General features: G+C 39.2%; 1 protein-coding gene across 4 annotated transcripts in view; it reads left to right on the top strand.

The window, feature by feature from the left end:
- The window catches only part of Grp170 (Grp170 co-chaperone), a 309,324-nt gene extending 295,761 nt beyond the window's left edge, over window positions 1–13,563 (top strand). For all 4 annotated transcript variants that reach the window (XM_067120035.1, XM_067120037.1, XM_067120034.1 and 1 more), the window contains one exon: window positions 11,287–13,563. In XM_067120035.1, the coding sequence (XP_066976136.1) occupies window positions 11,287–11,321 (35 nt within the window). In that variant the 3' untranslated portion in view covers window positions 11,322–13,563. The remainder of the gene's footprint in view (window positions 1–11,286) is intronic.
- The last annotated feature ends 1,662 nt before the right edge of the window (window positions 13,564–15,225 follow it).

Raw genomic sequence — 15,225 nt, forward strand, 5'->3', positions numbered from 1 at the left:
ATCTGAGAAACATATCATGAGTGAGCGTAGATGTGTTTAAGAATAAGCTCGACAAATATATAAGATGCATCCCAGACCATCCAAGACTGGAAGATGCAAAATATACCGGAAGATGCATTAGCAATTCTCTGGTAGACATCAGAGGTGCCTCACACTGAGGGACCTGGGGCTACCCGAACGAACTGTAAGGTCTAAAGTAAGGTAAGGTCAGTGGTTTCTGGCACTCCTGGCTCTTTGGAGGCAGTGCCAGAGATTTCAGGCACTCCTGCCCTTCAGAGGCAGCACCAGCTTTGTTTGATGTTCCTGAGACTGATAACCCTCTGAAAATAATCAGTCTCCTTCCGGGTAAAAATTGGAGCAAGGCAATAAGCTGAAAGCACTTAAAAGTGGCTCCAGTTTAACGGCCTCCAAAGCAAAGTAGAATTCATTCATTTTCTCCAGTGGAACTGTCAGGGATTAAGAGCTAGATGGGAAGAACTGTGTCTGCTTGTATCAGAAGTGTCTCTGGTAAGTACAGCTTTGCAGAGACTGTAATTGGCAAAAACACGTCCCAGCCCCCCGAGAGTGTATTGCCTATCATTCCGCTTATAAATATAGGAAGCCATGGGATGTAGCTTTATATATTTATAATGACCCCTCACAAAATCCTATTAGTATCTAGTCTACACTGCAAGAGATAGTTGTGCAGATCCATTTGTAGAGAAAATAGACAGTGTGCTGTCTGTATCTACCACCTAGTGAAGTGTTCTCCATTGATGAATTTAAATTCCTCATTCAACTGCTACCACATCCCTTTGTTATTCTGGGAGATATGAATAGTAGAAACCCTCTTTGGGACGGCATCATTGCCAGTCAGAGTGGAAATTGCTTGTGTTCCATCGTAGAAAGTGAAAATGCTGGAATCCTAAACTTTGGGTAATCTACACCTTTTCATGTTCCAACAGACACATTATCAGCAATTAATTTATCTATGTGCAGTGATGACTGGCTTATTGATTTTAATTGGAGAGTGATAAATGATAGATATACCAGCAACCATTTTCCAAAAGTAATGAATGTAGCTTCAAATCCTCTTTCTTCAAGGCTACCTAAATGGAACACTGATAAAGCTGATTGGGCAACTTTCCAGGAACACAGCTCGATAGATGACTTGGCTGGTTTCTTTCCCTGTGTAGATGCTGGTCTGGACTTTTTGAATACAATTATATTCTCGGCTAGTCCTCAATCTATACCAAGGAATTCTGGCATATTTATCCGCCAAACAGTTCCATGGTGGACTTGTAAATGCCAGGAAGCTCATAGAGCTATGAGGTCAACTTTCATCAGCTACTACAGACAAAAATGAGAGTAGTACCACGTTGAATTTTAAAAAGCAAGAGCTCATTTCCACATGGAAATTAAAAAGGCTTGAAAGGAATCTTGGACAGTTTTCATATCTTCACTAAATTCAAAAACACCTCTTGCCTTTTGTTTGGAAGAGAGTTAGAAAAATAACAGGTAAATTTGCTCCTTGTCAACCTCCAGTTATCAAGGTCAATGGTTGTGAAGTAGCAGATCCCCAGTTAGTGGCAAATGAGTTTGCTAATCATTTTGCTAATGTTGCAAAGGAAAATGATGACAGACCCTACTCAGCTCAACGAAGGCTAATGGAACAGATCAAAATTGATTTGAACATATAAAGGAATGAACAGTACAATGTACCTTTTATTATGAGAGAGTATGAATCAGCCTTAAGTAAATGTAGTGAATCAGTTCCCAGACTAGATGATGTAACATACAGTGGAACCCTGCCTATTCGCGGTTCAGGATTCGTGGTTTCACCTATTCACAGATTTTTCTGTGGAACGTGTAAACACATTATTCGTGGAAATTTCACCTATTTGCAATATTTTTCATAGAGAAATATTCACTAATTACTGTATTTTCATATAATTTTCGTGACTAAATGTATTGTTTGTGACAAAACTATTAAAATACTCAAGTATAAGCATTTTTAGAGGGTTTTTTTGGTGTTTGAACTATCAAAATAGGCAGTTATAAGTGTTTTTGGGGGGGTTTTAGCTATTCGCGAGGGGTTGTGGCACGCATCCCCTGTGAATACTGGGGTCGACTGCATTCAGTGGTTAAGTATAACCCCAAAAACACCAGATTTTCATATAAGTAACTTACCAAGTAATTATGTAGCTATACTTTCCTACTCATGTGGCAGGTAAAATTTGAAGTTCATGGTAGCGATTCTATTGTTTTTCTGTAGGTGAATACCCTGCCCAGTATCAGGGAATAATAGGAGCAACAAAACAGAGGAGCTCACTTCTTTTCTGCTGGCTTTAGATGCAACATCTAATGTTTTTGGCAGCTTTGTTTGGAGTTTTTCATCGCTTTTTTGCAGGATTTGGTGATGTACTCTTTGTTCTGGTAGCTTTTCAGCTGAGGTTAGTTAATTTACGATCCCTTGTGTTACTAATAATGTTGTATTCAGTCTCCTCCAGTATTGGATGTTGTAGGGAGGGCTGCAAGACCTGCATGACTAAGGTTACTTATGATAGTTATATGATTTGTGCTAGATGTAGAGGACAAGAGTGCTCAAAGGATCCTACTTGTGAGGAATGTAAAGGATGGGATGAAAAGCAGTGGAAGATTTTGAAATCTCATTTGGAGAAATTAGATTGAGATAAAAAGAGGAAGGCAGCTTCTAGAGCCAAGAGTAGGGCCCATATTTCTCTCTGTTGATAACTCCAGCCTAAACAGTAACATTCCTTATTCCCAAGCTTTAGCCTTATCCTCCATCCTTAGTCCTCCTAATATTTTGCCATCAACTCTACCCAGCTCCCTTGCTTCAGAACCCGATGCCATTGCCAGCCTCGAGAGTAAGTTTGACCGCAAATTGGAACTTGTGGTCAATACACTGTTTAAATTAGGTGAGTCCCTTAAGGTCCTAATGGATCAAGTACATAGTGTTGTGTGAGTGCTAGTGCCAGTGCCAGTGGAGGAGGTGGCTGTTCGTCCTGCCGGTTCTCCCAGATGAACACGGACAGTCTCCCCCTCGTCTAATTCTGTGGCTCGTGTTTCAGACAGCAATGGGAAAGGTGTCTCTATCAGTGCTCATCAGTTGTCGTCGCACTCCAATCTCTCCAGCCCCAACAAGAGGCGTTCTTGGTGCTTTCAGGGTGAATCTCGTCCTCTCGAGATGTCACACTGGTGAGATTTCTCCTGTTCCGTTGAAGCGAACTAGAGGGCTATCGCTCAGCCCTCAGCCAGGTTGCAGTGCGTGGCGCAGCCCACACAGCTCTTAGCCCAAGCTTTCCCATTCAGATTGCCAGTTTTTGGCACCCAAGCACCTATCTGCTAGGAAACGCTCTTCATCTTCATCCAGGCGCCCACATGAGTGCCCAGTGTATTTTCATGAGTGTCTTAAGTACCCGGTACCTGCCTTTGCCAGCTCGGTGCCAACTGTTAAGTGCCCAGTGCCAGCTGAGCACCTGGCGCCATCCTGGACCCGTCACAGAGGATCCTTCTTTTGCTCATATAAAGCAACAGTTAGCAGATGTTCTGGGCCTGCTGCAGAAGACACCTTCTGTACTGAAGCCTTCCTGAGACATATCTTTGTCTCTGGTCTCTTCCTTGAAGGAGGAGGTAGTTCAAGAACTGACTCCCTCGGCGTATGCTTGTCTTTTGAGGTATTTCGTAGCAACTTTTCCTTTGCATTTCCAGCCAGCTGCTCCAGTTCCTCCTACTTCAACCTTCCTTATGGGGAATCAGGTAGACTCTAACACTTGTCTCCCCAAGATGGTTCTTTCTTCCTCTGTGAGAAAAGCTTTGAAGGAAGTAGAGGATTGGCTTGCTATGAAGAGAGAGCAAGGGAAGGCCGCCTTTGCTTTTCCTCCAGCGAGACTCTCTGCCAGAAGATACTTGTCGTATGCTATGGGAGAAACTCCATGCTAAGGGAGGTGCTGCCTCATCCCAAGGTGACTTCTATGGACTGATCGACTTGGCTCGTCAATCTGCCCTCTCATCGGCTGAGGTTTTCTTTGCCCTCTCGGAGCTGGATCATCTAGTCAAGCACATGTCCAAAGTCCTCGAGGTGCTTAGTTTCCTCCACTGGATGATTGGGACTCTCACCAGGAAGATAGAGGACTACAGTGTGTTGGGGACAGACCTGTCAGCAGATTGACTCAGTGTTTTGTCATATTTTCCATTGGAGTCCTGAAGAAAAGGGAGTTGTGGTGGTCCTTCATCATGAAGGGAATGACTTCGGTTCAGAAGTCGGCATTATTTTCTCCCTTCAACAGGCAGTACAGGCAGTCCCTGGTTATTGGCGGGGGTTCCATTCTGACGGCGTGACGATAAGCAAAAATTGCCAATAACCAAAAATCGGCGATTTTCAGCACCTTTTTGGCCGATAAGTCCCAAAAATTGCCGATTTTCAGTTATCAGCACCTCTGTTAGGTATGTATTGCCGCCAGTACGTGATTATTGGCACTGATAAGCAGAAATCGGTGCATATTGGCTCCAAAAATTGCTGATTTTCATTGCTAGACAAACGCCAAAAAACCGGATCGTCGATAACCAAGCCCGCTGATAACTGGGGACTGCCTGTACCTGTTTCCACAATCGGCTATGAAGGAGATCGCCACCAATTTGCAGAAGAAATTGACCCAGTCGTCCAAGTGCCCTAAAGATTTTTCTGCTTTTGCTGTGAAATCTCTCTCTCCTCTCCAACAGCAGCCCTTTCGTGGAAGCAGACAGGGTTTCTGCACAAAATCCCACTCCAAAGTACGATTCACTGTTAGGTCTATCAAGACTCATCCAGGCCATCTTCCAAGAAATGACTCGTCTACCCTTCATGCACCTGCAGGAGCCAGACTCCTCTTCTTGGAAAAGTGGAGCGCCAGAGGTGTGGAGCCTTGGACAGTCAAAGTTCTCAAGGAGGGCTACTCTATTCCATTCAAGGAGTACCCTCCTCTTGTGTCTTCGCTGATCGCAATGATGGCATACTCAGAGGGCTCCGAGAGGTTTGCATCTCTGGCGGAGGAAGTGTCATCTCTCTTCAAGAAAAGGGCCATAGAAGTAGTAGAAGACCACATTACCAAAGGCTTTTACAGTCGCCTGTTTGTAGTTCCCAAGTCGTTGGGGGGGTGGATGGAGACCTGTCCTCAATGTCACCGCTTTGAACTTCTTCGTGGAGAAGATGAAGTTCAAAATGGAGACAAATCACTCGGTGCTATCATTCATTCAACCGGGCAACTGGATGATCACCCTGGCTACGCAGGACGCATGTTTCCATATCCCAGTACATCCAGAGTCCAGGAAATACCCAAGATTTGTCTTCAGGGACGGGGTCTTCCAATTTCAATCTCTATGTTTTGGCCTCTCCATTCAAAACAAGTAAATTTTATGATTTTACTTAGTTTATTTTGAATTTTAATATACCTTTTTAGTGAGTATATATGGAAGCATGAGTTTAAATGTATTTATTGTGTGAGTGTGTTTCCGTATGAAAGCGTATGCCTTTTTACAGCTTTTAATTTCATTTTCATTTTCGTTCATTCATCATTGACAAGTGACCTATTAGGTCCCAGTGCTAGGCTTCTAGCCTAGACTTGTCATTCCATCCTAATCCTTCGGGCCAGCCCTATGAGAGCTGATAGCCAGCTCAGTGGTCTGGTTAAACTATTTTAATAATAATAATAATAATTGGCCCCTCCATGGCCCCTCAGGTACTTATGCGAGTTCTTGCGCCTCTCGAGAAGTGGCTACACCTTTTGTAAGCTTCAATGTGTGCTTGTACCTGGATGATTGGCTTCTCTGTTTACCATTGCGGGAACAGTGCACGAAGGATCTTCAGACAACCCTTTTACTAGCACAGGAACTAGGATTATTGATGAACTCAGGCGATCCTCTATTTGGGGATGAGGGTAAACTCTTTTGAGTTTTCAGATTTTTCTGTCCCCCAGGAGGATAGAGCCCTGTCTTCAGTCAGTACGAGATCTCCTTGCGCTACCATGACAGTTGCGCAAGTTTGGCAAATCGGTGGATGAGCCAGTTGGGAACGCTCGTATCCATTGAGCAGTTTATGAAATTAGGGAGACTACACATGAGGCCTCTTCAGTTCTTCCTGAGGGCAAACTGGAACAGAAGGCAGCAACCAGACTCACTGACGTTTCCCATAATGTAGGAGATAAAGTCAGACCTGCGGTGGTGGACATGCGAAGGCAGACTTCTAGAGGGAAAGTCTCTACGCCTTGTGAACCCCAACCTACTCTTCTATGCAGATGCCATGGACCAAGGCTGGGGAGCCCTTCTGGGCAACTTAGAAGCTTCCAGTACATGGTCTCCATAACAGTGGAGTCTGCACATAAATGTCAGAGAGCTAACTTCCATTCATTTAGGCCTGATGCACTTTGTAAAAGCAATCACAGACAAGATCGTAGTGGTGCACTCCGACAACACCACGGTTCTCTCCTACATAAAGAAACAAGGGGGAACCTCTCTTCTGTTCACCGATTCTGGATCCTTAGGCGTGGGCAGTGGACGCCATGCTGATAAACTGGTCGAACTTGGCCCTCTACACCTTCCCACCATTCAGCATGGTGAGAGAGACACTCAACAAGTTCGTATCCCATCTCAATGTGACACTGACCCTGATATCTCTGTTTTCGCTGCCCAAGTAATGGTTTCCGGACCTTCTAACACTTCTCGTGGTTTTCCCAGAATGCTCGTATAAGGTTCATGTTGACTCAAACAGTCCACCTTTGGAAATTCCATCAAGGACTATCCGCTCTAGCTCTGACAGGCTTCAGACTCTCTGGAGACTTGTCAGAGTGAAGGGATTTTCAAGGCAAGCTGCGGGAGCTATTGTGGGACGTAGACGTCAGTCTTCCAGCCGAGTATACCAGTCAAAGTGGGTTGTTTCGTAGGTGGTGTAGCAGCTGTAACATCTCTTCTGCTAAAACCCCTATAACCTAGATAGCAGACTTCCTACTTTTCCTAAGGACTACCAGTGAGCTCTCTTCAACCACCATCAAAGGCTATACAGCCATACCCTGAACTTGTGCGAGGATGGGTTCGAGAACTTGTGCAAAACGAATTTTCGCATAAGTTTGGCATGGTCTCTGAAAACGCTAATAAATGCTTATTTCTAGAGTTTAAACAATAAATATGGCCCTAATCATGCTCCCAAAGTATATTAAATTAAATTTTCTGTAATTTCATTTAAAAGTTAGCTTAATACGTTACCCTTAAAAAAAGAAATAAATGGTAGACGTAAAAATATAGGAGTGTGAAGATTACTATACTATTTCTCTTTCTCCCCCTTCTGACCAATCTATTTGTAGAAGTTTTCTCAACCTCGTTTTTAAGAAGTACTTTATTGTAGTACGTCTCTCTTTGTTCTGAAATGATTTTTTCATGAACAAACAGTGTTTTTTATTTGGACTAAAACAACTCTTAGTTGTCTACATGTTTTAGAACGTAATATTTGCTACACAAGAGCATTTACAGTTCATAGATGGTAAAGGTAAAATTAGATCAATTTAAAATTTTTTATTGTACAGGTAAAGATGTACAGAGCAATAGTAATAAGTTGTAACTATGAGAGAGAGAGAGAGAGAGAGAGAGAGAGAGAGAGAGAGAGAGAGAGAGAGAGAGAGAGAGTTTGTAGATTATTTATGAATTATTAGAGAGAGAGAGAGAGAATTAAATTATCCTTACATTAAGAGAGTGAAAAGTTAAATTATTTATGAATTATTACGGAGAGAGAGAGAGAGAGAGAGATTATTTACTTAGGAATCCTTTGACCCGCTATCATTAACTCTCTCCCATCCTGTCACATAAATTAGACATATTTGACAGCTTTGCACTTGGGCGAGTTCACAAAAGATGCAGGAATGATACTTGTTTGTTTAAAATACGTATCACTAAGTATAAATTTTGTAATTACAGTTTTATTAATAATTATTATTATTATTATTATTATTTAATCTTATTAATATTTAAAAATTGGTACTTATTAGATAAATAATTAATGTATCGTACAAAACTAATAAAATATGTATACATGTACTATAAATTTTCTCTCATCTCAGTAAGAGAGAGAGAGAGAGAGAGAGGGAAATGATTATTTTTATTATTTAATGTTATTGAATTTATAAACAAATGCTTGAAAACTTATAAATTACATAAAAAATTAAACATAAACACTTTTTGCAGGGTTCTCAAGGGTTTCTCAGGATTCTCAAATGTTTGCGTGTCTGTGAAAAACTCGTGTATGACAGTTAGGTTCCAATGAAAAGTTTGTGTGTCTGTGAATTCACGCAACTCGAATCGCACAAGTTCAGGTTATTACTATACTGTAGAGCAATGTTTGGGTCTGTTTTTTTAGGCACAGGGGACTTGACTTGACCTCTAACCAAGACCTTAGCGACCTTGTCAAGTCTTTTGAGACTTCCAACAGGCGAGAACTGACTCAGTATCCTGGAACTTAGATGTAGTGCTTAAGTGGTTAATGGGACTTGGTTTTAAGCTTCTCTGTTTCATGTCTCTTAGAACCTAACAAAGAAGACTCTCTTCCTCTTTTCTTCGTAGCCTTGGCCACCGCAAAACCAGTAAGTGAACTTCAGGCCATCAACAAGCGTATTGGTTTTGCTCAGGGAGACGCAGTTTCTACCTTTACACTTTGTTTCCTGGCCAAGAATGAGACACCATCTGACCCCCCATTAAGAACCTGTTATCAACAAGCTTATTGGTTTTGCTCAGGGAGACGCAGTTTGTACCTTTACGCTTGGTTTCCTGGCTAAGAATGAGACACCATCTGACCCTGGATTAAGCACTCATTCTCCATTAAGAACCTGATGGACATTCTCGGACCTGAAGAGGAGGAAAGGGTCCTTTGCCTGGTTAGAGCACATAGATACTACTTAGACAGAACTGAGAGGATCAGAGGCCCTGCCAATAACCTCTGGTGCTCTGTAAAAAAATCCCTCGTGACCTGTCTAAAAATGCGTTGTCTTTTCCTCAGGAGCCTTATAATGGAGGCACACTCACAAATACAAGAGGATGTCCTGCCTACATTTAAAGTGAGAACACACGAAGTCAGGGCTGTCACCACTTAATATGCTTTCAGACATATGTCGCTTTCAGCTATCCTACAGGTGACTTACTGGAAGTGCAACTCCATTTTTGCTGCCCGTTATTTGAAGGAAATAGAAACGGTTTTCAAAAATTGTAGTACCATAGGTCTGTGTCGGTGGCTGGCACTGTGTTAGGGGGAAGAAGCATAGGAAGCATTCCTTCCTATCCGTAATTTTTTTGCCTTGAAATTAGGGTGTTGAGTTCTTTTTTGGGGAGCTTGGGGGCTGCTGTTACCTGGGGTGCCACCAGTCTTTACTTGTGGTATGATGGTTTTTAGATATTTCTTTTTTGTTGTAGATGACAGCATTGTCTGGTCTTTTTATCTTTTGGTACTGCACCCAGGGCAAGGGCAGTTTTCTCTCATATGCTTTGTGGGTATTCAGAAGACTCCTTTACTCCAAAGCCCCCACTTAAAAGTAGAGACTCCTCACGGCAATTCCACTAAGTCACTACAGGTCAAGATGAGCACTGACCAGAGGCAGTAATCACCTGCAGTAGCTCTCTTACCAGGTAAGGAAACAAGAATTTTGTCAGTGCTAACAGAGTTTGTTTCAAATTCACCTGCATACCTGACTGTGTTTGGAGAGCAGAATATGTCCATACATCCCACCTCCTATCAATGTGGGATTCAGCTATGTAATTACTTGGCAAGTTACTTATATGAAAATGGTATTTTGATGATAATGTCCCTTAGTTGCTTTACAAAGAAGATATGCAATGCCATCCTTGAAATTTGGTGACTCCATAACACCTAGAGAGATGGATTCTCTTAACCAGGGATGACCTAGCTTTCTTTTGAAGTTTAGATCCTTCACTTTGTTGCCAAACCTGTCAGAGATATCTTTCTTGCTTCAGTGGATTGGGGTCCCAACAAATCCAGGATTTAAGTAGGGACATCCCGCTCTTTTGACGCATACGCTTCACACTCGGGCAGAGAGAGATAGAGCTGACACTGCAGGTGCTGTCTGTGTTTTTCTGCTTGTTCTTACAGTTTCAACCAGGTATTGAATACCTTTTCAGTCACCAAGCTTTGGACAGGGGGTGATTATGGTTGGTGGTATTTAGCAGTTTTCTTTTGGTAATAGAACCAAACCAGAATCATTTACTTCATATATACAATTCAGTTGACCCTCAGGCAAGCAGGCACCAATTCGTAGGGGTTGTCATGGTGCCTTAAGTGCCAAGTTTGTTAGTCATTGAGTTGAGGACTGCTAGAATTAACGTCCACTACACTGGATAAGTAGTCATATTTGTTGCTGTATCTGTAGGATATGTATTTGCACAGCTGTTGTATTCACAGTTGCAGAGCTCTCTGTTTTATGGCATGCACAAGGTTGACCTCCACACAAAAATTTCTTTGCAAATTTCAAGCCCTGGGCTTTCAGTTGGAGGTTTCTCTTGAACTGTTTGAATCTCTCCTAAATTTCAGTTTCACAAAAATATATAAGTGATGGGGTGTGTGATGGTACAAATTTGGTTTTCATAACATAATACTAGTTTTTCACTTACTCATGACTCATACTATAGCGAGTTTCCTCCTCCAAGTCCCACTGAAGGTGAAGCCACATGAGCAAGTGAGGATCTCATTTTACCAGGACTGAAGTTCCAAAGATGTACATGCACCAGCCTGTAGACGGTCTTTAAATTGCTCCTTGGAAATGGTGTCTCACTCGGATGAAAGTCACTACTTAAGTAGGGAAATATTTGAAGAAAGAACCACTTTTGTGGTAAAAAACTCAACCTAAATTTACTGTGAGCCACCAGATTGCATTCTAATGAGTTTTTACCTTTACCATCAAGCTTTGGACTAATTCCAGATAATTTTCTTTTCTCAAGGAAGTGTTTCACTTCCTTTTGGTTTAAGTTCTTTTTTTTTTTTTTTTTTTTTTGCCAAATGTCAGTTCCCATGTTTCTTTTAGGTCAGGGTATTTGTTTTGCTTTTCCACTGTATTTACACACGATTAATCAATCAATTACATAAATCAGTTTTTTCATGTCCCTGTCACAATCTGTTTTTACTATGATTTGGTTAGTGATGATGTAAGTATATTTGTTTTCAGAACATACTTTCAGAATATTTTATTTTAGATAAAACATCATATACAGATATATTTTTGTATACCTGGATAATTTCACAATTTTTTCCCCCTTTTTCAGATGGAGACAACAGTACTCCTCGCTCTGAATTGTGAGTTAAGCCAAAGAGTAACCACCAAAGTTTGAGTTTGGCATTAAGTATAACTGAAAATGTGTTTTATTTTAGCAGAAAGTGTGGAATTTGAACAATAAATATAGCCTCAATATTGTATGACAAAATGCATACTCTTACATAGTAAGGAATTTGAATCATTTATTTATATATATTTTTTTTATGTCCAAAAGCACAAAAAATAAATGTATATTGGTAGTCTCTTGTGTGCTTTTAACCATCATTAAGACTTTGTATAACTTCATAAAAACAAAATTTTTAGAACTTTTTCTCAATAGAGAACCCCTGAACCCCTATACCTCAATATTGCACATAATGTATTATTAACAAAATGTTTGTGGTCAATCAGTATTGGTGAAATATAAATTTACTTTTTAAATATGTTGACAAATTTCATCGGAAGGATTATGTGCGAATATGACTTGTTAACAGAATAAGAAAACAAAAATATGTGAATGTTGTATGTTTTGAATATGTGCATCATACCAAAGGCCATTATTTCTTGACGTAGGTAACATTCCATGATGAATTATTGTAAGTTATTTGTTGGCCTGAAGTGTATTGTCACAATGTTAACATTTGGTTTTAAAGTAGCTGTCTGGATTTGATTCTTGGCTTTGTTGCTGGAGATTTTTATTTATTTGTCCCTTTGGTGTTTCTAGAATTGAATTAAAATTAAATTTAGGCAGGACTGTACTGTATTTAAAGTTTTATTTTACACCATAACTTGCTATTGAAATTCTATTTATCCATCAATTACCAGGCGGCCATTTATGTGTCTGTAGTGCATGAAATCGTTATTATTTATTTCAGTTGTGGTGTGGTGTACCTTTTTGAAAGCCTTTATTTTTAGCTTATGGTAATGGAAATAGGTTTCTGTTTACAAGGCATCAGTCAAATGACTTCATAATCTTGATGTCATCTTTGATTCTTGAAATATTTGGTAAACAAAAACGATATTGGTATCAAAGTCATCAAATGTGAGAATTTACCTAAATAGCAATAAGTCAGAGGTTTTTACAAGGTGAGAGAACAAGGAATTATAAAAAAAAACTTACAATAGAGTATGGTTTAAAGGTTTTTACACACCACTTTGTTTCAAGTACTGTATAGGACTATATATTTTTCTTTTTGTCATATATTTATGTACATTTTGTATTGCTCTGGTACCTTTGATGATTTATTATTGTGCTAAATTCTCAGTTGGCAAATATTCTTAAATACTGGGTAACAAAGACGTTTGCCGCTTAGACTGAAGGTTTAAGTTCTTGGTGGCAACTTTGTTTGCCAGTGAGATTGGAAGAGGCATTTCATCAGTTGTTTTGTTTTAATGTAGTTTCTCATTTTGTGTCATTCAATTCTTGTATGCCTTCAGAAAATTATTTACAAAAAGTGTGAGATCATATGGCTTGTATTTCAGTGCCAGCAGGTAGAAATATATTATTGTTAAAATGGAAATTTAAAAACAATAAGTAGTGATGACTACCAGTTTTTGTATTAATATTTGTAAAATATAAAGTGAATAATATTGGAAAGAGTTGTCGTAAGGAGGAATTTGATTAAAAGCCTACCTTATTTTTTTTTACTTATTCTGGCTAACTTAGTATGAAGAAATTGTTCCATTTCAACATTTATGTGGAGGCCAGAAGTCAGTATGCTGTGTAACAAGCCAGTGTGCTAGACTTGCTTTTTTGATGACTTACAGTGGTACATAGTGAAAATAAATGTAAAAAAAATATTTTTGGCTCCACTTGCATAATTCTTAGTTTATACTTTATTTTGATTTGCAGTGGGTTTTTATTTCAAATAATGTGAGTTGGAAAGTTTGGGTTGTAAGTGCCCTTCTGGTAGATTTGGTAGTCAGTACTGTCATCTCCAAAGAACTTCAGATGTTATATGATACTTATATGATAAAGTTTATGTAGCTTCATCTGTCATTTATTGAATAGACCCAGAAGTGGCAATTTAATTTTTTTGAAAGACTGGTAGATGTTAATTAGGTAAGCAAGGCTCATTGTATGTTACAAATACTATTTATTTGCCTTCCTTAATTAATATAAAAGTAAAATATGGCTGAATCCCATAGCAATGAGCATCATTTAAGATGTAAAAAGTCCTGATTTGTATGGTAATTTAAAGAGAGTATGACAAATATTTGTGTCTGTCAAGTATGGTGCCTTGCTTTATTCTGTGTGACACTCATGTTAATAAATGAAAAAAAGAAAGTATTGTTTCTTTGTTTTAGAGGAATGATTTAACCATGAAGTTTTAGAATAGATGTAGTAACTGTGCTGGAAAAATTTATGTTGAAATTGAGCTAGTTGACTCCTGTTAAAGTATATTCATCCTAGGAAAAAGTAACTAGACATGGAATCACAGTACTTTACAAAGAATGTATTATGTGCTGAGCATGTTGATGTGATATAAGGCAGTCCCCAGTTATCGGCGGAGGTTCCATTCCAACGGCATGACAACAAGCGAAAATCACTGATAACCAAAAATCAGAGATTTTCAAAGCTTCCTGATTTTTGGGTCTTTTTTGGCAATTTTCAGCGCTTATCGGCACCAATAAGCGCCGAAAATCACAGATTTTTGGTTATTGGTGCCAATACACAATTAAAAGAGGCGCCAGTAACCAAAAATCAGCAATTTTCGGTGCTTATGGGCACTGATAAGCGCTGGAAATTGCTGAAAAAGTCCTGAAAATTAGGAAGCCCCGTTATCGGCGATTTCGCTTATTGTCTGTTCCCACGTTGTGTTGTGACTCACGTGAGCCGAGAAATTGTTGAAAATCGTAAGAAAACCTTAGAAAACCTATTTTTAATCCGTTGGATGTCTTGAAAATGATGTACCCTGCATTTTTATTGAGTATTTAAAAAAAAAAAAACCATGAAATTTTTATTATTTTGCCATTTTGGAGCCATATTTCTTCTGTCAGGTCAGCGTCATAAGTGTCATAACCCCGGAACGTGTCAGAAACCAGAAAATAATATCTGATGAATGTATTTGAAAAGCATCATAAACTTGGAATTTCATAAGCCGTGTGTGCGTGCGTTATATATGTGTGTATATACAGTTGACCCCACCTATTCGTGATTCAGGATTTGCAGCTTTAACTGTTTGTTGATTTTTCTGTGGAACTTCTCACCGAATTATTTGCAAAAAATTTGGTAATTCGTGGATTTTTTATTGAGAATTAACTAATTACTGTATTTTCATGACTAAATACATTTTTTATGATAAACAATGATTTACTGATTTTCAAATATTAATATTAAAGTAAACACAGCAAACTGTAAAAGTATCAGTTTTTCAGTGCATATTAAATATTAGGAGACTGTATAGTACTTAACTTGCCAGTGTTTCCCCACGTACTATACAAAGGAAATGGGACTTCTTAATACTGCATAAGAGAAAATGGATATACTTCAAAATAGGGGTAACTTGAATAGTTTTTACACTTAACTGTAAGCCATACATTTTTAAGGGTAATATTGTAACAAGACTTTGAAATATTAAAGTGTTTTAGATGACAGTTTAAGGCATATTCTATGTAGGATGATAGTTTAAGGTATGCATTTGGTGTTTGAACTATTAAAATTAGCAGTTAAAAACGTTTTTAGAGGGGGTTTGGTTGTTGAAGTATTTAATTAGCCAGTTATAAGCATTTTTAGAGGGAGGATGTCAAGTATTCATGGATTTTAGCTATTCATGGTGGTTGGTGGTCCCTATCCCCCATGAATACATGCTGTCATGTATACCCCCCTTACCTCTTCTCCTCTACCAACTTTTTGTTTCTAACTATTTTATTCCTAATGGTGTTTTTGTAACTGCCTATCAATTTGAAGTTATCTAGCTTCCTGTTGGTGGGTGTAATAGTTGTTGTC

This window comes from Macrobrachium rosenbergii, chromosome 18, assembly GCF_040412425.1.
Source record: "Macrobrachium rosenbergii isolate ZJJX-2024 chromosome 18, ASM4041242v1, whole genome shotgun sequence".
Lineage (NCBI taxonomy): Eukaryota > Metazoa > Arthropoda > Malacostraca > Decapoda > Palaemonidae > Macrobrachium > Macrobrachium rosenbergii.